Source organism: Antennarius striatus, chromosome 10 (assembly GCF_040054535.1).
Source record: "Antennarius striatus isolate MH-2024 chromosome 10, ASM4005453v1, whole genome shotgun sequence".
In the NCBI taxonomy this organism is placed as follows: domain Eukaryota; kingdom Metazoa; phylum Chordata; class Actinopteri; order Lophiiformes; family Antennariidae; genus Antennarius; species Antennarius striatus.
This window is the reverse complement of record NC_090785.1, coordinates 5,313,687-5,338,665: the sequence shown is the minus strand read 5'-3', so window position 1 is coordinate 5,338,665 and position 24,979 is coordinate 5,313,687. Positions and strand designations below refer to the sequence as shown.

General features: G+C 40.0%; 2 protein-coding genes across 6 annotated transcripts; both read right to left on the bottom strand.

The window, feature by feature from the left end:
- Positions 1-648: 648 nt before the first annotated feature.
- On the bottom strand, positions 649-10,863 carry sfxn5b (sideroflexin 5b). 5 transcript variants are annotated; one of them, XM_068326027.1, is made up of 14 exons: positions 10,551-10,863; positions 8,121-8,242; positions 7,441-7,518; positions 7,304-7,330; positions 7,142-7,196; positions 7,025-7,050; positions 6,811-6,864; positions 6,499-6,555; positions 5,699-5,764; positions 5,453-5,543; positions 5,220-5,335; positions 4,913-4,998; positions 3,598-3,715; positions 649-3,351 (listed from the first exon to the last, which is right to left on the bottom strand). In XM_068326027.1, the coding sequence occupies exons 3-14, from the start codon at positions 7,468-7,470 to the stop codon at positions 3,274-3,276; spliced, it is 804 nt and encodes a 267-aa protein (XP_068182128.1). In that variant the 5' UTR covers positions 7,471-7,518; positions 8,121-8,242; positions 10,551-10,863; the 3' UTR covers positions 649-3,273. The 5 variants fall into 5 exon arrangements, with proteins under 5 accessions (XP_068182128.1, XP_068182125.1, XP_068182124.1 ...); XM_068326024.1 differs by having other exon boundaries at positions 3,549-3,715; positions 8,121-8,189; XM_068326023.1 differs by having other exon boundaries at positions 8,121-8,189.
- A 1,125-nt stretch (positions 10,864-11,988) lies between these two features.
- Positions 11,989-24,046, bottom strand: rab11fip5b (RAB11 family interacting protein 5b (class I)). The gene is made up of 6 exons (XM_068325739.1): positions 23,398-24,046; positions 21,214-21,737; positions 19,475-20,084; positions 16,414-18,840; positions 14,960-15,095; positions 11,989-13,330 (listed from the first exon to the last, which is right to left on the bottom strand). The coding sequence occupies exons 1-6, from the start codon at positions 23,775-23,777 to the stop codon at positions 13,070-13,072; spliced, it is 4,338 nt and encodes a 1,445-aa protein (XP_068181840.1). The 5' UTR covers positions 23,778-24,046; the 3' UTR covers positions 11,989-13,069.
- Positions 24,047-24,979: the final 933 nt, after the last annotated feature.

The window sequence follows — 24,979 nt, the reverse complement described above, 5'->3', positions numbered from 1 at the left end:
GCCCCCTAGTGGACGCATGAAATGAGACCTTAATTCAGTCCCGTCATTCGGAACTGTCGCACATCCGAAAGGTATTTAAAAATGCCGGCACTGTCAGGAATGATCGTAGGGAAAATAAATTTAATATAAAAATGTCAACAATGTCAGGGATAAATCCAAAGAATATACAAAAAAAATTTTCGGTTATTCTTTTTTGCCTTCACTTTAAAATAGGAGAAAAGATAACACCATTGTTGCAAGAAAAGTATCTTCTTCATTCATTATTTTCTAAAGTGATCAATTGTTTGAGCCATAAAAATCCAGAAAATTGAAAAATGTCCATCAAACTTTATGAACCCAAATGTGCAAAACTATTTAACAGGTCAATCCATTATCAAAATAGCTGGAGATATAATTTAGCAGTACAGTACATTAGGAAGTGGTTTTATATGAATGTGATGGGCAATAAAACAGGCATGATGAACAGTTTAGAGCCAATCTATACACCAAATAAAAGCAAAGGATGTAAAAATGTAAACAGTAAATGGATTATTTTAACAGCTCCAATGTAGAGGAAAAATATTTTAACCTGCAAAATTGCATTATAAGATGCGTATTGTAAATGGGTATAATGTGTCCAGAAATAAAATCCTCACAACAGTAACTGGAGCAAAGGTATTTATTATATAATTCTAGATAATATAAATGTTTAACATTGTTTGACAAATGTTTTATATTCAGTAGAAGTAGCCTTATTACAAATTATTCTACAAATTATTACAAAATACTAGTTCATCGTAAGTAGTATAATATATATGTTATACTTTCATATTATACAAAGGAAGCAATTCATTAGAAATACAGTGGTTTATGAAACAGTAATAGATTGAAATAGCCTCCCTACAAGCTAGGATAGGACCACAAGTATAGCATCAGACTATAGAAAACAAATGTAGACAGAATTATGCATGTTGCTTCACATTATCAGAGGAAATTCCTGTTTAACTGTCAATGACTACTTTAACAGTGATTAAAATAATATACAGCACATCTACATCTACTGTACAGTATGCACAAATTAGCAACACTGTTTGATAATATCCCAGTCTTGTGTTTCTCCTCACAAGTATTTTATTACTATAATGAATATATGTGCTTCATAAAATTTATTTGAGACTTATTGCTTTGAGTAAAACATTTTTTCTCATCACTATTTCATCATAATAAGCCAAAGCCAGAGCCTTCAGGTGTCTTCTTCCAGTCTTACCCAGTCTTGTTGGAAATATCAGCTTTGTTGTTCCTCACTGCCTCACTCTGTCTCCCCATCTGCCCCTGTCTAACAGTCTGACTCCCCATCACACTCTGTCTGTCTCCCTTCAACCAGTCAGAGTAAAGGGCAACACACCTTGTGTCTTGGATCTGTTCAAGGTTTTTGTCTGTTAAAATGTAGTTTTGCATCACCGCTGCCTCCATGTTCTTGTTCATAGAGGAATGTTGGGTCTTTATAGAGCAAAGAGCCGATCTAGACTTGTTCTTCTTGTAAAGTGCCCTAATATATCTTGTGTTGTGATTTGGAGCTACAGTATATAGATTAAAATGACCTGACTACTAACACAATAGATAGTAACCTGACTATTACATCAACTGTAATGGTTATAATTACATCCAAAGATGCTTCTCCTTCATTCACTTGGCTAGGAGGAGTTGATGTCATCAGGTGGTTACCAAGATCATCGGGTGTTTTGACCCCGAACCATGACACCCTCCCATTGGTGGGCCGGCAGTGGTGGCCAAACCACTGCCCATCTCCTCCTCCTAGCTTCCAGCTAAGCTCCTGTCTCCTTTTCCATAACTAGCAAGAGGCTCTCTCTGCTGCCTCCCCCATCCTGCGAGCTGCTGTCTTTTTCTCCCTCCTTGTTATTCCAATGGATGTGAGCATCCTCCACACTGACTGGGTAGGAATTCTCTACATCCGACCTCCACTGGGAAAAGCCATGCCTGCCACTTTCTCCCTGCAGTCATGCAAGAGATCCTGGTATTACCACATCTGGCCTCAGGGTTGTCTGAACAACTTGGGGGAATTGCAGTCTTCCCCCCAGGTCTACCTTCATTTCGTATATAAGCCATAATAACTGGCATATACATATCAAGAAGACTCCAATACAGAAAAGAAAGTTGAGTAATTTCATTTCAACAGTTCCCTTAAGTTTATAAAATTCCTGTCAAGTTTGTCCAGTTTGCTGCAGGAAAAAAAATGAGAAAGCTAACTGTAAAATCTGCTTGTTAATAATTTGGTCAACACTGTGAAATTCCATAATTCAACTGATTATATTTGAGTGTTTCATGTATTGAAACATTTGCATTTCATTTGCAAGAAAATTGATCAATCCGGATCAAACAGAGATTCAACATTGTTCAGTGTTTCCCAATCCAGAAGTAACTAAATTTTTCTGCAGACAAGGTGGCTGTGATCATCATCCTTGCTGTGAGGTGTTGCCTGCCATATCTGAGGGATAGTGATAATTAAAAGGAGAGAAAAGCAAAAAAAAATTTAAAAAGTGTTTTTGTTTTGTCTTTTTGAGGTCCCAATCTTTGTGTTTCTTTCCTGTTTAACACCAAACATTTCAACATCAGGCTACTTAAAACCTCAACCAACAAAATAAATAAATACAGTACTGAAACAGGTTTTAGCCAACCAGCCAGCCAGGTTAATAGAAAAGGCTTTACAAAAACACTGTATGCCTTCTTAAAACAAACTGCAGGGAAAATTATTAGTAGCATTAGCATTAACATTAACATCATTTAGCACCTTAAGAGTTATTTTCATATCAGCTGGTGAAAACCAATAAAATGTAAATAAAGTTTACCCACATCAAAAGGTGATAATTCATCAAAGTTGGCTTCACAGCCCCAAAGTGGACAGAAAGTCAGTTATTGCAGGTTTTAACTGAAGTCATAACTTTCTATTGGGTAAAATGCAGCAATATTCAAGTGGGCAACATGTCATAGCCTATGTCAGGAGAACATTATATGATATATTAATTGATTTCATGAATATAAACCTGATTTCAGAAGTAAATATAAAATTTTCCACACATAGATATATTTCTTCCTTGCACTTGAAAGCTGTACGAAGACCAAAAATGTAGAAACTCAGAACAACAATTGTTCAGAACTGTAAAATAAAAACCCTGGGTTAGTACTTGATCTACCGGCTCTGCTATGAAGGTGGAATCCTACAATAGCAATGCAGAATGCCACGTCTGTGCTTCTCTTCCACACCATGACCATCCATCATAAACCCTTGTTGTAGGTCACTATCTTGCAATCTGTTGCCATGGCAATCTCTGGCTCCAGGCGAGACGCCTCAATCTACAAGAAAAAAACAAAAAAAGGGCAAAAACTGATGTGAAATTTTTTGCTTTACATCTTTGAGCCTTGAAAAATCCCTTTGACTTTTTAATTAGCTGCACAGAGACATCTGGAATAAGAGGTCAATGGACCGGGGTTATGCATTTCAAGTAGTGCATGAATAATCTGAACATCTCCCCAGCTGCTCCTATAGTCACCTGACCTTGAAGCAGCAGAAGAAGCAGTTGAACCGAGGGTTTGCCATACCTGAGACATCTGTGGAAACAGACTGATCGCCACAGGCAGGGAGAGGCCAAAGGTCACCAGACACACAAAGCTGTGAATGGGTAACATCAATCTGCGGTTGCTCTGCAAAAATCTAAGCCTGCAGAAGATAGTGATTAAAGAAAATATGAGCCTCCTGTGTGGATCAATGCCAGCTGATGACGGCAAGTTATTTTTGGATCTGTAGAAAAAAAAAAAGCGTGTTCATTTTGGGGAGCTATTTTCCATAATTGGTGGGAGTGAGAAACTGTCTGTGTGAAAGTTCCAGCTCTGGGTTTAATGAGTCAGTCTAGATATCAGCTTTTATTTAAAGTCACTATAGAAACAGGGATTTTCATTCTGTCCATAAACACAGGCTATATTATTACACTCTCAATTTTTACATGTTTGACATTCTGTCTGGTTGTGACTTGGCTTCCCACTTAATGCAAACATCCTAACCATCTCAGGCTGCAGCATGCTGGCTGCAGATAATTACCCATGCTCAAAGTCAAACTGAAGATAAGGTTGGCCTTACCTTTCAAATAAATTAATAACAAAATGCGCATTTATATGGGGTCAAATATTCATTCATATGATTACCAAAACTATTTTTGATAAGTTTGATAATTTCCTTTTAAATCACTCACTGGTTTTCCATACATACAGGTGTCAGCTGCCTGTCAGTGTATGAGAGGACTGGATTGACAGGATGGCTTTACGTGTGTGATTTGAATGCTGATCTGCATCCGCCCCAAAGTTTAATGCTGATGAGCAAATATCCAGGACACAACCTCAGCTACATCACAGGAAACTGTCAGACTGCAGGTGTTGAGCCTGTTTTTGATTCACAGAAAAACCGACCTGACTAAAATTAGCTGTTGATGGATATTATGCTGAGGTGGCAGGAGTCCTAGCATCCAACAAGCTCTATTTCAGTTATTATAAAAAAAGCCAGTGTGAAAAGAAATGTGTTATTAAAAAAAACTAAGAAAAACACAGTAATACATATAAATTTGAAATTTCAATGCCAGAATTCGCTGCCTCTCTTTCTAGTCCCACAGACACAGAGCAGCTCGTCTTCAGCGATTAGCATTGAGAGCTTTGCTCAGGGGTAAACTCTTATCTTTCTAGTTTCTCTACTCTTTGTCCATCCTGTCTTGGCAAATGAACAAATATGTGATTTGAACAGCTGCTAGGACAAAACAAGACAAACACATTTTACAGACTGATAGACGAAACATTTAAATGGAAAAAAAAAAATTCCTTGCAGTCTTAGTTATTTATCTAAACGTAAACTAGATATTCATGTACAAACCTCTCGAGGTAGGACATGATGATGGGGGGCAGAACAAAGATCGGCATCGGGAGGACCACACGTGTGAAGGCGGTCTCCATGATTGCCTGGGGAAGACATGAGAACATTGTGCACACGCTTCATTTCAGGTCCAAATGGGTCGAAAATAGTTTTGTGTTTGGTGAATTCAGATGGTTGCCGAGTGACAGAAGCAGTATATCGTACATTAATAGCCAAAGTAAAAATTGCAAATCACTCAAAAACTGCAAGATATATAAAAAATAGTAAAATACGTAGCCTAGGCTGAGTGTGCACAAACTCCACTCACATGCCTTGCAGCAATTTTGGAGGATCCCACCACGTTACCATTGTTGTCCAGTACATCAACCCCTTCAGACAGCTCATTGTGCCTCATCAGGCCCACATTGCAGATGTTTGCACAGGCTGAGGATAAAGAGAGAAGGGCAGATTCAACTGCGTTTCAACGCAGGATGTCCAAATACCAGCAGGACATAATTACCGTCAGCTCAAAGTGACACCAAGGTTCATTTAAAAACCCACCTACAGCAGGGAAGGGAACAAATCTCTGTATTATCATTCTGGTGGCAGGACTCAGCTTGTTGGCCTTTTGAATCAGCACATTCAGTCCAACCTATTAAAGAAAGTAATGTAACAAAAGGAAAGTACATTTCTTTTATGGTATGATATAGTGGTGTGATCCTTTATTTACTGTGGCCTGAAACAAGATTTTCTAATCAAATTTGATATTGAAATATTGCTGGAACATTCCTGGAGGAACACACTCACTGCGATAGAAACGGCGCTGGTCACAGCACCGACATATCCTTGAAGAAACTTGGATGTTGGCGTAGGCTGAAAGTAAACAAAAGGGAAATTGTTTCACTTCTTCAAGTGGTTTAATGTGAGACTGCTATGAACTCTACAAAGGGAAGTGATTTTTGATTAGAAATCTTAAAGCTTGGATAAGAGCTGTACAATCCATAATGTTTTTAATAGTAATAAAAAAATAAAAATATCAAGCAAAATTGTAAAGCAAACCAAAACCAATAAACCAAAACCAATATTTTTAAAGGGTACCCATTATGAAAAACACATTTTTTCAGGTCTCTACATACATGACGTGGTCCTCCCTAACCAGAACAAATCCTAGAATCTGGAAAACAAACGCTTCCTGCATCAATAGATATATTTAAAAAAATTAAAATCCACAGCCGATACACTCAGATTTGTAACAGTTCAATTTGTGATGAAACACATTGAATGATTGAGTAAATTGATCTATCCTGAGTCATATTTGATTGTCATCCCAGAGGGGGACTTCGTTCAGGCTACGGTAGCTGTGTGTGGTCACGACCTGGTTCAGAGCTACACAATGAAAGTTCCTCACAAACTGTTGAAGTCAGCTGGCATTTGGCTAACAAGTTAGCTCCGGTTCAGTCGTGTGACTCATTCCTAGCCTTGTGAGAGACAATAAGATCAGCCCATGTAGTGTTGAACAATGGAGTCATGTTTGGCTTAGAAAGCGGCTCCACGCTCAACGCAGAGATATCAACAGTTATTAACAAGAGAGAAAAAAACATCTCTACCTTAGTGGCATTACGGTTGGCGTAGTTCACACAGGCATTGTGACTCTGGTTCAGCCACTGTGGGAAAGATTGAAATAAAGAATGGAGGGATGAGAGGATTACAAAAATAAGCAAATGAAAGAGTATGGAGGGAATGAGGAAATGAGAGATGAGTAAAATGGAGTGGATTACGTGGTCCAAAGTAATTTTAAAAAAAAGAGAAGACAGGGAAAGGAGATAGATACTTTGCTTACCAGATGTTCAAAATGTACAATAAACGCAATGGTTTTACAGTTAGTCAGTTAGTTGGAGTATGTTGGGTATTCACAGTACCTGCCATATAATGGTAGACAGCACAGTTTGATTTGGAAGAAGAAGCCCAATGACCTAAATGAGTCCAGGGAATAACAGCTTATTTTCTGTCAAAATAAGTCCAAAGTCTCATTTCATCTATGCCCAAATATTACTATAAGTGAATAGATGCATAGCCAAGTTATGTTCTTTTACACCGCATGATTAAAATGTATGAATCAGATGAGGAACTTACAATCGGTGTTCCAAATGGTACATAACCTGTGCAAGCGAAAAAATGATTTTCAGCGTAAAAACGCTGGCGCACAATGGAGGAACATTTCGTGGGAAAGATCTTCATCTGAGGTCGTACCTGACATTCGAAATGGCATGAAGATCTTCTCTCCTGTGTCAGGATGAATGATGGCCTGTGTGCAGAGAGTATGATGTCATACTCATGCTGTCAGGAGGCCAAAAGCCTGAATGGTTGGAGGTGCATGTAGCCTGAATGACTCATGATGGGTGTGGCACTTACCTGCTTGACCTTCTGGGCTTCCCACAGCTGTACAGGTTAAGCAGTGCAATTATACCCAAAAAAATGCAAATTAATTATCAGATGTATTTAGTTATTTTTTAGGCATGCATCAAACTAACATTAATTAAATGACAAACCTGATGATCAGAGATTCCAGAGGGAAGCATTCCACGTTTATAGTCATCGAGAAGTTTGATGCAACCTGTCAACTTTTTCTACATACATAAGAAATGTTTCAAAAGGGACATAATTGGAGTAAGGCTGTACAACAGCACTTCAAAGAAACCTATTACAAAATACACATATGATTTCTCCATAGTAGTGGAGCAAGGATGAAGCAGAAGCAGACTGAATGAATTTAAGCAAAGTCTGAGGTGACATAAAGCGGCCACTCCTTTAATTACACATAATTACAAGTCATAATTATGTACAGCATCTACTGTATGTTAGTAACAAACAAAACTTTCCTGGTCCATTTGTCATGAACAGGAAATTCCAAGCATACATGCATTGTTTTTTTCTGTAAAGTTGAGCATTTTAATAATTGGGATTCACTTCAGCGTCAAGTGGACAATAAAGTTTTTAGTGCATTTGTCTTGCATTTACTATTCGGCCTCAGAGAATCCCGCTCCTAAAATGCGTGAATAAAAACAGCACCCCTTAAATTACAAATCAAATGCACCCAAAATAATATAAATAAATATTTACATTGTTTTGGGTGCAAAACTTTACACCTGCATTAGAACTTTTCCTGAATAAAATGTGATCACTCACTTTGTAATAATAATAGGTGTGAAAGCCATTCAAAGTGTTTTACCTCTGACACAAAAAGCGTGCTGGGGTCGATGATGTCTATGAAGTGTCTCAGACGACCGAGGAACGAACTCTAGAAAAGATGGCGTACAGACAGGAACACAGAGGAGAGGACCTCTAGAAATACTGTAGTCATGAATTCAAAAAAATACACACAAAAAACATTAACTTAACATAACATAGCTTCACATAAAAGACATGACACTGTCACTGAGATGATGCCATTCAGTCATGTTTTTTTTTTGAAATTCCATAGAAATCTAAATCTATGGAACTGAAAACAACCTCCAACACAGAGGTAATAATTAAAAGCATCCAAATGGGTGAGATAAGCTTTTACCAAAGTGACTGAATAACAGAACTAGAAGTTTTCCCAAACAGCTTCTATCTGGCATGAGAGGACTAAAAGTGTCGGTCAAGCATCCTGTTCACTGCTCTGTTCTTCCACATTACCATCAGCATGCTAATTGCTAAGTATGCGTGCCAACGGTCTGAAATGTCCCCAGTGGTAGAGTTAATGCCAAGAATCTCTTTGGCAAACCAGATGGATGAAAACATGGCAGCTTCAGTCGGATTCCCTCGTAGATGTTTATCAGTTATGAAAGGCAGGAAGCACAGAGGAAAAACAAAGGAACAGAGTCCTCACCATTAATTATCTGTTCAGTACTAAGTCCTAATTGAAATGACAGCTTTCATTCCTCCTAAAGACAGGAGATAAATATTATAGTTCTGTGCTGTTTCTCTAGATCTGCCACATCACTGTTCCTCCATCACATCTCTTCATCTGACGGGGCCATATGTGCTGCAGTGCTGCTTCATAAATGGTGGAGTATAGCAAGGATCCATGTGAGGAGCCTTCTTTAATTATGCATGAGTCTCAGCTCCCTGGAGAGTACACAAGGGGGCTAGAAGCGAGCGAGCACGGCAGAATGCACCGACAAACCGAGAAAGATTCACGCTGATTCAAGGACTGGCCTAATTTTAACTGCCTTAGCATAAGGAGCTGAAAGTATTACAGCACCTTGATCAACACATTTCCTCTGGCTTCAGAATGAAAGACAAAAGAGGGTTAGATTTTACAGTGCATGAAAATAATGCTGGGGTCATTGCCTTTGTCTTGTTGATTGGTTTGTGACCTTCTTTTTACCTTTAATGGTTTTTCTTTGGCGGCTTTGCGATAATTTCACATCCTAACATGTTTCCATTTTAAATCTCTGTGCTGTTTTATGTCTTTACGTCATTCTTTGGACATTATTCTAAGCGTGCCTTACATTTTGTAGCTCAGTCGGACGGTTTACATCTAATTTTTCATACTTTTTTTTTCTTAAAGGCTGTTTTCTATCTCTTTGTAAACACTTAGTAGTTTCTCTTGTTTCTTTTAGAAAAGTTTTCTCTCTTAAAAGTTGTTTCTCACGCTTTTCCGGCCCTTTTGCATGTATTTGAGATGCTCTGTACGTCTTTGCATCTGCGTTGAGTTATTTCAGTTACCAATTGGTATTTGTTTGCCTCTCTTGTAGTTGTATCCTTGAATTTCTAACAAGAAATTGACTTTGACATCTATCCTTGACCCCAGCACCGTCGCCCAACAGACACGCTCCAGTTAAAGTGTTCATTTGAATTTCCCATTGTTTTTCCAAGTGCCTTTGCATCTTAATAATAATAACAGCAGATGATATTGGTTGACTTATTTATACAGCTTGCATATGGACTTTATACTTCCTGTGGTAAATATTTACCTGCAGAAAATGTTAACTGAAACGTCTTAAACTGTGACTCCTGCACTGAGCAGCTTCTTCAGTTCATGTGTCAACACTGTGAAGGTCGCATTATCTCTCACGAATGACCAATGCAAATTCATTTCTGAGGATGGAAAATTGAGTAATGAGCTCCAGATAGAGACATGGACAGCCCATTAATCTCGATCACAGGTCGGACAAGTCTGCAGGAAGCAGGCAAAAAAATAAATCTGGCATGTTTTAAAAGTGTGATTCGCACTGGGTTCATGTGCAAAATGATGCGCAATATTTCATTAGAAAGTTCAAATTGCTGCTATCAAAACAAACCAGTTCCATTATTGCGCAATAAAGTGAGGAAACCCACGCAAAAGATCGGCCTGTCTGCGTTTTATCTGCAGACCTTCACACCCCGGAGCAGTGAGAGTGAGAAATCTGTCAGAGTCAACAGCGACCCAAATAAAGAATAAAACTCACAACGCGTTCAAACACACCCCAAAGTTCACTATGAGGAGAGAATACCGTTTATAGACAAAGGATCAAGCCGCGGATCAACGACAACTTTCGCCTGAGAGTATGCGCATCCGGATCAGCTGGAGTGGAGCGGCAGCAGCACGGAGGATGGGGCTGTTTTTTTTCTCTGAATGCCTCTAAACAAAATGTTGTTTACGCGTGTTTACCGGTGGGTAGGCAGGACTTACCTGGTCGTATCGGGGTCTTCCGAGCTGGAAAGCGGGATATGATCCAGATTCCGCCATGACACCGAAGTATTTATTTATTAATGAACTGAATCATGAGCGAATTTTCAAGTGGAATGAACTACATTCAACGCGAAAGCCTAAATAGAGACGCGACGAGCCGCTTTGACTTATGGGACGTGTAGTCCTGGCGTTTGCAACGACACTGGTAAAGTTGAACCGCATGACTACACATCCCAAATAATCGATAAAGTGAAAGCAATTGCGTAACCGTTCGGATTGATCCTGGGAGAGATAGCGGTGATGTATCCGTAGGTCCCGGTTCGACCCGTTCATCATCACCGGGAGAAGAGGTGTGGCCTGGGGAAAGGAACATGTCTGCAGCAGCGATGCTTTCAGTCTTACTTCAATAATCAAAGAATTAAAGGAAAGTAAAATAAATTCATAAAGAAAAGTGCGGCAGAAAGAAAAGGAAAGAAAGGTTTTCAACTGCACTTTTATTAGTGGCTCTTTTTCTTTCAAATGAAGGAGTCTAGTAATTATAGATTAGTCCTTTTTCAAGTCTTATGAATATGAACAACATTTCTTGTTTGTGCTGTAAATTCTCAGAAGGTTATTATTTAATTCTACATCACGGTCATGCGGATCATCAGTTGGATCCAGGATTTTTCTAAAATGTACTGTTCTGCGACAAATTATAAAAACTTTTATTTTTAGCGTCATGATTAATCTCCACTGCATGGCATAAACATAAAATCTAACACATCTCGTGGTATGATTGTATTTAAACTGCTGATTCGGTTAAATGTCAATGTCAAAAGTTCAGGCGTGAAGTCTATCATCTCATGTCTATCCGACAAGTTTATTAAAAGTGATATACCGAGGACATTCTGACAAACTAAATATGAAATGTCAGACATTCTTCTGCTTCTTCATACTGTAAAACTGAAATAACTTTACAATTTTAATAAATGAAGACTCGGTTTCACTCTAGTGGAGTAGTTCTACAGTGAAACTGTTATTTCTACTTGTTTTTCATTCATCGGTTGGATTAAAACATAAAATCTGTTGCTCGACCTATTTCAGAGAGCTTTCAGAATTCTCAGTCCAAACAGGGAAGTCTTTTTTGCTACACAAAATAATATTTTGCTTTACTGGAAATTAAATAATTATAACGTTTTATAATCTGATAATGTCAAACTCAAATGCAATAAAGTCATTTTACAAAATTTCCTCCAAAGTGTGCCAGATTATCAGTCCACGGACCATTCTCGCTTGCAGGTTCCACCTCAGGTGCAATAAAGAATGCCCTCTAGTGGAGACAAGCAAACATTGCAGAGCATTTCATGTGCCGTGGAAGCCTGACGCTACCTGTGCAGTTGGCTACTAAAGCTTGACCAGGAAAAAAAGGCATAGAATCTTTGGGTTTTGTGCACTTAATTTTATTACAGTACAGTTCTGTGGTCATGAAAAGCATTGCAAGTAGCTACAGTGGTACTAGAGTGCTATTAGAGAATATATCATGATAAAAGGATTTTATAGAAATAAGCTACAATAGTCTTCCTGCATACTAAATGCTATGCTGAAATGCTACATTGATATTGCAACAGTAAAATGTTGCTATTACCACAGAAATTGCAAAAATTGAGAAAAAAAATGTAAGAGAAATACATGTGGATTAAATAATATGTCAATTATATTATAATAAATCATACATAACATTTTTGTTCTAGTGCATAAGAAGATGAAATAAGGAGTGTGGTTTAGTCATTCTTCTATCCAACTATTTTAAATATCACCTATCCTTCACAGGGTCACCGAGTATAGCTAGACTTATGGCAGCTGACATGAAGCAAGAGGCAGTGTTCACCTACAACAGGTTATTAGTTCATCGGTGGGCAAACACATAGAAGGACAACTAACAAATCACATTCATTGTCACATCTGTCGGCAATTTAGAGTCATCAATTCAACCATATTGCATGGTTCTGGTTTGTAGAAGGATTCACACATAGAGCCTTGTTGTTGCAAGGCAGTGCTATAATCAGTGTTACGGCACAGTATTACTGAATACACCATTGTGTAAAAATAAATAAACAAAGCAAAGACCAGAGTGCAACATTAAGCCTTCATCCTCCTTAGTAGTTTCTGGCACAAACATGAATACTGCTTATTTTTATTACATAATGTTAATGCAGAACAACCTTATTTATATGTTTACATTGCATTTATGTGTGATTTTTTTTCTCTTGCTTCTTACAACTACTTTAATCCCAAAGGGCACATTAAAGAAAGTCTTCACTGACATGTATCGTATCTTAAATATGAAAGCAGTACATTTAAAATTTAACCTGACATTTGCCCCTCCATTCCATGAAGCATGGGTAAAATAATATTTTGCATCTACAGTTTCATATGGTGCTTTGCTCTGTTTCAATTTGGGCCACAATGGGACAGTAACCAGCATGCATGTTGAGTAATATTGTGTCCACATCAACAAGGCAGTATTCATTTAGTTCCTGTTACTTGTGTCTTGTGCGCACTTGAAGCAGCGTGGGTGTTTGCTCCATGATACGCAATAAAAGGTTGTCTATGTAGTCCTCCAGGTCTCGAACCTGCAACTTGACCTTCTTCAACTCGGATTCACATTTTTGCAGCTGCGCCTCCTGCTGCTCTGACAAAGCCTGCTGCTTCTGCATGTCCATCTCCTGTTGCAGCAGCAGGGATATCAGCTCCATGTTGGTCAGGTGCTGGTACTGAGCCAAGCGTTCCACTGTCACCTCCTGTGATAGTCGGAATGGGAGGATTTTCCATGTAAGAAGCCATAAATATATGTGGGATCCTGATACTGTCACAGTGAGAATCTGATGAAAACACTGATAATACTATTATAACTGTGAATTCAAAATGAAGCTGTAGCCAGGAGACTGTTAACTTAGCTTAGTACAGTATAGAGACTGGATGTTTGCTCTACACCTACACAAAAAATGTTTACAGTCTGGCAGAAAAGAACTAGAAACATATTCCACAACCTGAAAACTAATCTAGGCCAAGGACTTATGTCACACTTGAGAGAAGTCATGGGATCAGCGTTTTCCTTTCCAGTGTTTTATGAAACCTCAGTCCGGCAGGGAGTTGGAACAAACAGCAGTTGTACTGAAAAACTCTCCTGTTTACAGCCCCAAACTGAACACATAAGCAAAAGTATGTAAAATAATTATTTAAAAAATACATAGAACAATAATAATAGTAATAATAATTTTTTTTAAAATTATTGCTGTTATTATTATTACTGTTGTTGTTATGGTTGTTATTATTACTATTAATATTATTATTAATATTAGTAGTAGCAGTAGTAGTAATAGTAGTAATAGTTTTACTGTGGTTTCCACTATTTTGTCTGGGGATGCAACTGCTGATCACCTCTAAAAATATTGCTGAAATGCTATCACAATTAAAATCCCCTCAGCAGTATTATTCTTGGGAAAGAAAAAACCCCTCATACATCTTCTTTTCCTTTCGACTTTTCCCTTCAAGGGTTGCTACAGCAAATCAATTGCCTCCATCTAACCCTGTCTTCTGCATCCTCTTCTCTCACACCAACTACCTTCATGTCCTCTTTCACTACATCCATAAACCTCCTCTTTGGTCTTCCTTTAGGCATCCTGCCTGGCAGGTCAAAACTCAGCATCCTTCTACCAATATATTCACTATCTCTCCTCTGGACATGTCCAAACCATCTCAGTCTGGCCTCTCTGACTTTATCTCCAAAACCTCTAACATGTGCTGTCCCTCTGATGTACTCATTCCTGATCCTATCCTTCCTGGTCACTCCCAGAGAGAACCTCAGCATCTTCATCTCTGCTACCTCCAGCTCTGTCTCCTGTCTTTTCCTCAGTGACACTGTCTCTAGACCAAACAACATCGCTGGTCTCACCACAGTTTTGTACATCTTTCCTTTCATTTTAGCTGAAACTCTTCTATCACACATCACACCTGACACTTTTCTCCACCATCCTGCCTGTACACGCTTCTGCACCTCTTTTCCACACTCTCCATTGCTCTGGACTGTTGACCCTCAGTACTTAAAATCCTCCACCTTCTTGATCTCTTCTCCATGTAACCTCTTCCACTTGGGTTCCTCTCATACATACTTTAATTTTTTTTTTCACTTACTAATTGAACTCATACCCAACTATTGCTTTAGTTTTTCCCAAAATTGAGAATAATGAATGTTTGTTCCTGTTTTTAAAATCCTGATTTCACTCAGGGTGTCACTGATCTGCCTATTTAAGCCACAGTAAGATTTAGAAATACAAATTGTTCCTGCAATGTGCAAAAATACTTACGTGAATTTTCGTTACATACATGTACATGGAAAATTAAAAATCTTTGCCTCTGTTTCTTAATACCTGACTTCGCTCAGGCTCTCCTGCAACTTGGTGGGTGGTCCGTCCAGGGTGGATGGTAGACTTCAGCTTCTCAAGAACTGATCGACTCTCCTTCTTCTCTGATTGGCTGGAGGTCAATGGCTTCACTGGCTGAGATCTGTGAGGTAAAGAGTTCAGCACTAGTATTTCAACCCAGCTCATTGTGCATTTTCTCTGAGTAACCTTGTCTGGTCAAACAATGGCAAGTTATAGTATTTCAGCTCCCTCAGCAGTCCCAGGCTGAATCTGAACCTCACACACTCGTGAAAAAGGTCACCGAGTTTAAAGACGAGTGTTTGAAGAGACTCGCTACGAGAGGATGAAACCATTTCAAGAGGAAAGGGGGTACCACAAAGAGAATGTTTAAAGATATCAAATTTATCTAAAGCTAAAATTTCCTATCAAAGCTTCTTTGTCTCAACAGCAGAAAGACGAATTGTGTTTTTGAGATAAGGTAGATAACGGTGGGTAAGTGACTATGTGCTTCTTCATCTATTTGTTGTCAAGTCAAAACTTCCTTTCGGCTTTTCCCATTAGGGGATGCCACAGTGTATCATTCTTTTTCCATTTTTAGATGAATGCTCATATTTGTTGACGCTGGATGCCCTTCCTGTCGCAACCCTCTGCTTTTATCCCGACTTGGGACCGGCCTCCAATCGACACTGGTTGGTGCCTCCATAGGACTGCAGATGCAGGGCGTTAAACCCGAGGCAGCCTTCATGTGAGACATGCGCTGTTCTCAAGTTAATGAAGATTCATCTTCTCTATCTATTGTTAACATGTTTTTAAAAAAAAGGTTTGTGCATAAAAGTTGTTTTTTGGAACCGAACCTAGGTGCCACACAGAAGACTTTGCGTGTCCTCATCGAGCTGCAACACACACAAAAAAATCTATAATTCCTTGAAATGTTGGATCCTCAGCACCTCAAAGATATCCTGACTGCAGTCAATACTACCAAATATAGACCACATGTTCTCTATTCTAGGGATACAACATCCTGCCACAGGAGAAAAATATTTACTTTCCACTAGTTCCTCTAGATATCTGACTATTTGGATGTAAAGTATAAGGTCGATGAAGCAGCAGAGCAAATAGATAAATTTGGGCATCGATAATGTAAAAAAAAAAAAAAATTACCATAGACCCAATATGCTGAAATGAGATGGGTAACATAGATGTGGAGCAATGCCAATAGCAATGCAGCAAGTATCATCCAACTCATGTGGATGACAAAAAATAACCAAAACCAAAAAAGGGATAAATGTATTTAAAACAAAACAAGCCAGGCCAACAGTAAACAAAACAGCCAGAGCAACAAATGGATTTTAAACAAACTGCATTATTTGTTTTGTGTTGTATGTGGAAATCGTGTCTGTTATCCAGTTTGCTACAGTTCGTAAAGTTCTACATATATTTTCTAGAGTGAGGATTCTCACCTGCTCTCTTGATGGGGCAGGTTGCTAGCTGGATGTGTCTCCTCAGGCAAAAGTGATTGCCGTGCATCGACCAGGAGCTGGTCTGTGGTGGTAGAGTAGGAGGAGGTGTTGGGGGCCACAGCCAGAGTAGCGCTAATTCCAGTGCTGGGCTCCATGCTTGTGGAATGTATGGAGGGGTAACAGAAAGGGTTAGGGAGGAGTGTACTCTGTGCATCACTTGATGATGAGACTGTGCAAGGGATGTACAGAGAAGCAGATTCAAGCTCTTGCAAAGTCTTTAAAGGGGTTTTTGAGATTGGTGCTACTTTTGCATGAAGGTCCTCAAAACTGCTTTTAGGTGATTCCACTGCTACGGAAGTTTCTGAGAGAATAGATGTGTTGACTGTTGAAGAAACTTGTGATGTCAAGTTGGACTTGTCAGGATATGTTTGGTCTTTGTTGATGCCATCTCCTTGTAGATCAGTTTGTTTACTGAATGCCAGTAAGGTTGAAAGAGCTGATTTCGTGGGCTGGTATGAAAATGGTCCTTCACTGTCTCCTGAAATATTTTGTACGAGGGACAGCAATTGCTCAAACTCTCTGTCTCCACTCCTGCTTTGGTTGTTTGAGCTTCCACTGCTGCTCTGTCGGGACAGAGATTTTGGTCTTAAACGCGCACTTACCACACCAGAAAATGAATCCTTTTGGTTAGGTGTAACTATTTCACCTTCTGGATTTCCATTATCATCAAAATCCCTCTGTGCCCTTTTAGAAACAACACTTGAAATATCTGCAGTGGATCCAAGATCAGCGGGATTGGATCTTTGATTCTGTGAAGATAAATTACTCATATATTTGCTCTTTATCCTGGAATTACCATGTGGTGTCATGTTGTTCAGTTTGCATTGAAAGGGTTGCCCAATGTTTTGGCAAATTGGAGGGACTTTGCACCACTTGTTAGATAATGCTGTTATTTCAAAGGATGAGTTCATCTCACGTATATAAGTATCCTTTAGAGTGAACACATCCTGAGGTGTGGTCACTATGTCTGCATTATAAGCAGCTATCAGTGAACCATCCAACAATTTTGGAAAAGCTCCACCAGAACTATTGACGCCTTTGAGACTATCAATCACATCTGATTGAGAAGAACCATCAGAATCAATAAAATTAAAATCAGACTGATTTACATTCATGTTTAAATCTCCTAAAGTAAGTGAAAAAGATACATTATTGTTGATGCGTGTGGTTTCAGATGGATTAGACTTCATCTCCTCTATTTGAGTGTCTGTAATGTCTAGTACCTTAGCATCTGGCTTTGGGGGGGTAATAGGTAACAAGTTCAAAAGGTCTGTTGGAGACATCTCACTATTTCCAACCTGTTTACACTCTAGGTTCATAGATGGAATCTTATTTCTAGACATTTCTTCAGCATTCAAAGATAAAAAATGATTGTTGACTTTAGGTTGTCTATAGTTTCCTTGACAAACACGTCCATATAAATCTTGCTCAAATAACATCCCACCCCAGAAGTCAGTTCCATCTTCCAAAGGCTCATATTTGAACTTTTTAAGCTTTTCTCCAGGCAACACTCCCTGGGAAGTGACTATTGTACATGGTTGAGAGTTAACAGTGATAGTGTCAGAGGCCTCGCTGCTTGTGTGAGGGTCTGGAGATGTACTGTTTCGTTTGCACTCTGCTTCTCTTCCATGTTGCAGTGAGGCCACACCAGTCTGTGAGAGAAGGTAGGCTTCTTTGTGGACAGCTAGTTCTTGACCTCTGTGCAGCCAGCCATCAGAGTATATCTCATTCACTGAAGTTCTCAAAAGTCTCCTTGGAGGCAAGGGCGGAGGTTCATCTTCATGAGTTACTTGCTCCTGTGCATCACAGTGACTCTGAGGATGACTACCTTTGGGGGAGCTGAGCCTGCTAGAGGCAAAGGCATCGAATGAGTCGTCCCACTCTCCTACACTCTCGGAGTGTCGAGAAGATTTGTTATTGATGTTAGGCGTAGCTGTCTTTGGTAATATTGTTGGAAGTGATATCTGTCTGGGTACTGGCCTGGGACGCTCCCGCTTTTTGTAAGGCGTATTTGTAGCATTTACATCACCAACAGGGCTGAGTGTACAGGGCTTGGGGGGCAAACAAGTGTCATGAAAAGTGGATGATGCAGACGGAGAGCAAGGTGCAAAAGGAGGGAACCTCTGTGACTCTTCAGCTATGAGTTCCTCAAAAAAGGGGTTGTGTTGGGAAGGGAAAAGGTTGCAATGGGAGATGGAGGATGACGAGTTAGAGGTCGTGAAGGGATTGGTGGGACTGCAGTCATCAACTGAGACATGACTGGAGGGGGAGACAGGAGGAGAGGAGCACTTGGGGGGTACAGGGGAGCAAGGAGGGAGGGTAGGGGGTACATCTGAGTTGCTTTCTACCTTAGGAGAAACTTCCAGCCTGTAGAGGAAAATAGGGCACAATAGCTTGGCTTAGTCAATGATGTGCCGGGTTACCAGATGGGGAACATCTTACTGACACAAACAGAGACAACAACCAAAATATGAGCTGATATTCCACAACAAAGTGGGACATTTCTGTAACCTGTGAAACTGTCAGTATATACAAAACTGGCCAAATGAAAGTCATGACAAAGAGAACAGAAATGTAATCAAAAAAAGCAAAACATTTGCAAAAAAAATCAAGCGTAAAAGAAAGAAATGCACTGAAGCCACTGAAGACCATTAAAGATTTGCATTAGCAGCATCTCTCTTGGGTGATGTCACATTATGGAGCATTGATTTTCCATATATCCTTTTGCTAGACCATTTTTCTAAACCACAATGATAGATTTTGTCACACTGGTAAAGAAAATGGTTATGCCAAAGTGCCATTTGTGGGAAAAATATAGCATGACATAATGACAGCATGTCGTAAAATGGAATAAATCAAGTCCTTTTTCAAACTGGCAAGGAGAAGAAAGAATGCTGATTTCAAGAAACCCAACTACTAACAAGTCTCTTGTGTACCTGCTGTTGTGCTTGGATACAAATATATTCATCAAACACTATATTCAAGAGGTAAACCAACTCACCTTGGCTTGTTTTGGGAGTCACCAGAGCCAAACCAACCCCTGAACCTCCCCTCAGATGTTGAAGGACCTTGGTTCACATCTGATTTAGCTGGGAGCGAGTCACTCCTACCTCCAGAGAATAATGACTTTCTCAGCTTCTTCCCTTTATCAGACGTATTGCCAGTCGAGGAGACATCTGGCGTCACTGCCTGCTCAGGATGGCCCTCAATCTCAGCTTCCTGAATCGGATCAGAGAATGTTTGACCTTCCTTTTCTACATCTTTTTCCTCTTTCTTCGTCTTGTCAAAGGACCAGCGTCTGCTATCGGCAAAGGGACCTTTGTCCTCACTTCTCTTGGTGAGGTTCTGCAGGGAGCGAGAGAGTGGGGAGCATTTTTCAAGAAGGACCAGCTTGGATGGATGGGCCGCAGAGCTCTTTGGTGTGGATGGCTCAGAGTCGTAGACATGGCTTCCATTTATACACAAGGAAGACTTTGATTGAGTCATGGTCTGTCCCTTGAGAGACTCCACTGCAGTATTTGGGCGAGGGAAGGCTGTTGTGATCTTGCTAGCTTCATCGCTGAAGGCTCGTTTGTGAGTCAGAACTCTTGTGGTGTGTTGACTGGTGAGCACTGTTGGGAAGAAGGAAGTTCAAGAAAATTAATCAAGTTTAAAGTTAACATTTTTTCAAAATGTAGTAACTTAAGGGGAAATTTAAGGGGAATGATCCTTTGAAAAAATATCCAATTTTGAGGTTTTTGTGAATATTAGCAAACATTTGTATATTTAGCATGGATATGTTATTAAAATCAAGACACCACTGCAAAAAGATGGCACCCATCAATCGCATTGGGGATACCTTGCTTGAGTATATGGCAAAAAAAATTCTATTCCACTGAGAATGCATAAAATCATAAAGCTTTGTTGTTTTCAGTGTCCTCTCGACAGTTTGGGGTCTTTTTTCCCCATTTTAGGTTTTTGCTGGAAGAGTACAACTTTTAATCCCTTCTTGATGCAACGTTCACTGTGGCTTAGTAACACACTGGTTGTGCACCCTCAGTGGTTGGACTTAATCATAGTATTTAGAGAACAACTGGGCAAATGCTTCTTAGGCCACAGGGGCATTTTTCACCACAAAACCACTAGGGACAGAATTGGAAGCAATGGTGAGTTTGACCCCCAAATCCAGCTGTAAGTAACATCAGAATGAAGTCTGCTTTTGTTTCTTTCCAAAAGATAGCTTTTAAGCATCTAAACGCTCCACTATGTTCAATTAGCAGATGGTAGTAGTTGCTAGCAAATAATTTTAAGTGTGCAATTTATTAGATACAGTGTGTCTATAGTTGACAGAACCAAGCAAAAGAGAGTCAATCAAAAACCTTTATGGGAAGCAAAACAAAAACAAGGAGCTGAAAGATGCTAAAAGTGTGCCTGGCTATGTAAAAAAAAGATATTAGCATGTACAATTATACAATACTTTTCAAACAATGTTTGTACCAGCCACAAAACTGAATATCCAAAAAGCTCTTACATGTGGATTAAAAAGGAAATAGAGGTAAGTTACCACCTTACCTGACCAACTTACTTACCATGTAGTTTTGTTACAATTTAAGATTTAAAATAATTGAGGATTAAATCATAATCATCAGTTATAATCATATCCAAATTTTCGGATGTATGGAAGCGCTTGTTTTCTTTTAATGTAGTCCCAACTGACCCCAGCCTTCATGCCGCACACAGATAAATGTTATATAACCTCACCTTTTTTAGCTAAATCTGTCTCTCCATAATGGGTGTCCACTCTCACTTTGCTAGTGTAGATGGGAGAACTGGGAGGGTCTGACAGCAGATCGAGGCTGGGCGGAGGGCTATCACTGGCAATGGAAAACAGACTACTGTCTGAAGCCAGTGACGAGCATGACCTGGTGTCAGATGACTTGCTCAGCCTTCCTTTGAAGAAATCTTTCATCTTGCTCCTCTTCTCCTCTGCTATCTCCACATCTGAAGGCTCCAACGTCCCTCTTCCATCCTCTCCAAACGGTTGCCCCAGGGATCCTGACAAAGCGGCGTAGCGACCCGGGACAATTGCAGAGGAAGACTCCATGTCCCCTCTCTTCCTCCCTGTGACGCGATCTTTGAGCTTGCCAAAAGCGGAGCGAGGTTTGTCCTTCATGGTGAGGTCAAACATGCTGGCGGTCATGTTGTTGCGGGTGAACTGGACTGTTACCTGAAGTTCACCGCGATCCTTCTCCTTTCTTCCCACCTTAGAGTTGAGTTTAAACCATCTGGAGCCACAAAAGAGAAGGGGATGGTCAACACCTACCCTGTGACAGCCAATCTTAAACCACTGCTTTCCCTTTAACAGGCTGTATGAAATTCTAAGGCAAACACAAATCAGGATGGATGGGACAAAACGAACAACAGAAAGCATTGATTTCTACTTAGCAATCCTTTCTGAATATTACATAATCTGGAAATTTGTCATGGGGCACTGTTTTACACAAATCACAGAGCAGGGGAATCACAGCTCAATCCCACCCATCAATGTGGATGGTTTATGTAAGACACGGGTAACGCTGTAAGAAGAGTCAACAAATAAAGTTCTCCCTTTTGTTCCTGCCTCTTAAACCCTTTGGGTGAACCAGATAAAGTACTGTAGAGCCAAAACTAACAGCAGGAATCCAGAGGTTTTCTCTGGACTGAGAGAGTGAGGAGGCCACAATTAGAACCAGATGTTGTATGTTTCTGTACATTCTGCTCTTCAGGGTTAACAGTGGAAATGTTCCACATATTGTGGGTGAGTGCTTTTGTGTCATCACCTGCTGCATAACTCCAAATACTCAAATCAGGCAAATTAAATTAAAAACAAAACAAAAACAAAACAAAGGCGATGTAAGAAGTTACTTAAAAAGAATATAACTTAGTCACAAGTCAGTGATTTATTTTAAGGCCTTTAAAAGCAAAATAAGACAGACATTAAGTTATAATGACCAATTTGAACTGGAAACCTCCAAAGTTAGAACTTATCTGAATGATAATGAGGGTTATCTTGACTAAAAACTACATCAGTTATTCTGTATATTATACAGACTCAATATGTTTATCTAACACATAATAATATAACGGATAAAATGTCAATTACTGCATATACAGTACACAGTTTTCAAAGGACAAGTCTGCATAGTTGATAGGTAAAAATCACAAATTCAAAATAAAAAAAAATCCCTTTTGATTGTAATAATGGAGAGAGAAGTGGAGCAATATGGCTATCCCTCGAACCACAATGGGCCCAGGCAGGAATGTACTTCAGATGATGCAGTAATTCATACCATAACCTAGTAAGTTAAACTGGCCTAAACTGTCTTCTTAAAGAGTTCCAGTCACTTCCAGACTGAATCACTACTTGCTCCACAGCAAGATAAAGCAGTGAGTGCACTGGTCAGTCTAGAGGACTTAAATGAGTCCAGATGCACTCAGAGTTCAATCTTTGGTAATTTTCTGTGTCATCCTGTTGGATATAATTATTGAACCTCAGCCTCCCTAATGAGAATCTCTGGCCTGTGCTGCTGGGGTTTTGGTCCTGAATCATATTATTCCACTGAGACTATCTTAAGTGGGGAAAAGTAGTTAAGTATGTCTTGAGCACAATTTGATGCACTTCCTCTACTTGAGCAGGTCTATTTACAATTTGCACTTACTTTGTCGATTCTCATTGCAAATACAAAATAAATGGATAATAAAGGATTCCAGCTGCAGCATAAAGCAGTTGAAGTGATCTCTACCTGCATCTTTAATCATTAATCAGTACAGGGTTTGGAAATGTGACACTTTGGATATTTTTTTCCCCCAATTTTACTTAAATTCATCATTGAAAATTGATGTTTCTACTCTGCAGCATTGAAACTACATTTGTAGTGCATAAATACATATTAAAACACAACGTACTCATCTCGGGGACACATCCCGTCCTGAAATATCTTATCCAGAGGAATGATGGTTTGTCCCAGAAACACGTCCAGACCGATCAGTACCCGGTGCATGACGGTGAGGACCAGGTGCCCGCTCCCCGGGGGGTGTGCGCTCCGGCCGCATTCCTCCAGGATTCCCGGGAGCAGCTCGAAACAACACTCCTCATTCCACTCGGGTATATTCGCCTTCTCCACCAGCCCAGTGGTGTATTTCTCCTTCCCCACCTGGATGATGGTGTAGAGGTATCGGCTGCCGTGCTTGCCCTTAGTCCGCAGCCCTCTTGCGCGGAGGACCGTGACGTTCACATGGGTTGGCACCCACCGCTGGTCATCGTCCAGATCTATCAGTGACATCATCTTGCACCGCTGCACAGACGGGGAGCTCCTGTGTGTCCTGGAATAATCGCGATTTCACTTCTCAACAATTGATAAGCAAATCATCCCCTTTTCTGTTGAGATTTGCGCTGCGCAATCACACCTCTGCGGAATATCCTAAAAGTCTCCCGAGCCTCTGGGTTTCATCCGAGGGCAGAATTCAAACAGCAACCCGGCCTCGGATCGACAGGCCGTTCCCAAATTCCCCCCAATGCGAGTTAGACGAGTAGCATGTTGGCATCCACCCTAAATCCACGCTGCGCACATGTCGCATCACTTATCCAAAATCTGTTCATTAAGTCCGCATGTCCCGCCCTCCAGAGCTGCGGGCCCGCATCCAGAGAAAGAGGGACAGAAAGAGAGAGAGAGAGAGAGAGAGAGAGAGGGATAGGGAGAGGAAGAGAGCGAGAGATGCCGCAGAATTAAAGCGGAACACCAACAATCTCAGTCAGCCCCGCCGACACCGAGCTGCGGACTGCAGCCTGTCTGAACGCGCATCGGTCCTTTCAGAGAAGGCGCGCATCCAGCGGACACATGAAACCGCAGAAGCTGCTGCCGCTTACACTCTATTGAAATCACTGTCACGCATGTAAAAATGGGATGATTTTACCATATTATATAAAATAATATTTACATCCAGTATTGTTTCAGCACGTGACACAGAAAATTCTCAAATATGAAGGCAGGATGCGCACAGACTAATGGAAAGGCAAATAAATTATATAATTGACTTGAATAGGGACACATATTAATGCATTGCCCCTCGTTTTGCTGGAACTACATTAAATTTAAACGACAGTAGTTTTTACTGACGGCGGCCGGAGTGCTGCCTCTACTGTTGGACTTGGTCGGATGTCATTCATACGGTTGCAGCGCCATCTGGTGGAAATCGGTGACACGTCGTTGAGTCGAACAACGATAATTAACAACAAAAACAACAACAAAAACAACAACAACAATAATAATAATACAAAGGAATAAAGACTGAGAAATATGAAACCAGTGAATCATCTGTAACTTTTCAGCTTCAGTGCTTATTTTATTTATTATGAATAAAAAACAACAGAAGCTCTCAGATTTGTAAAAATCCTACCGACGTTTCACAGTGTTGATAAAACAGCCACTTTGAAGGTGAAGGAGTAAATACAACAAACGCTCACATTCAGAACAGCAACACAACGACA

What these genes read in the sequence shown, in the direction of transcription:
- rab11fip5b (XM_068325739.1), bottom strand. Translation starts at nt 23,777, where the DNA reads ATGATGTCACTGATAGATCTGGACGATGACCAGCGGTGGGTGCCAACC. An exon ending in GGGATGTGTCCCCGAGATGA is followed by an intron (nt 21,738 to 23,397) that starts GTACGTTGTGTT and finishes TTGTGGCTCCAG; the next exon opens with ATGGTTTAAACTCAACTCTA. An exon ending in GAGAGCCTGAGCGAAGTCAG is followed by an intron (nt 13,331 to 14,959) that starts GTATTAAGAAAC and finishes CGACTATCACAG; the next exon opens with GAGGTGACAGTGGAACGCTT.
- sfxn5b (XM_068326023.1), bottom strand. Translation starts at nt 10,607, where the DNA reads ATGGCGGAATCTGGATCATATCCCGCTTTCCAGCTCGGAAGACCCCGA. An exon ending in CATGCCATTTCGAATGTCAG is followed by an intron (nt 7,051 to 7,141) that starts GTACGACCTCAG and finishes TCGCTTGCACAG; the next exon opens with GTTATGTACCATTTGGAACA. An exon ending in TGTTTCCACAGATGTCTCAG is followed by an intron (nt 3,352 to 3,597) that starts GTATGGCAAACC and finishes TTTTTCTTGTAG; the next exon opens with ATTGAGGCGTCTCGCCTGGA.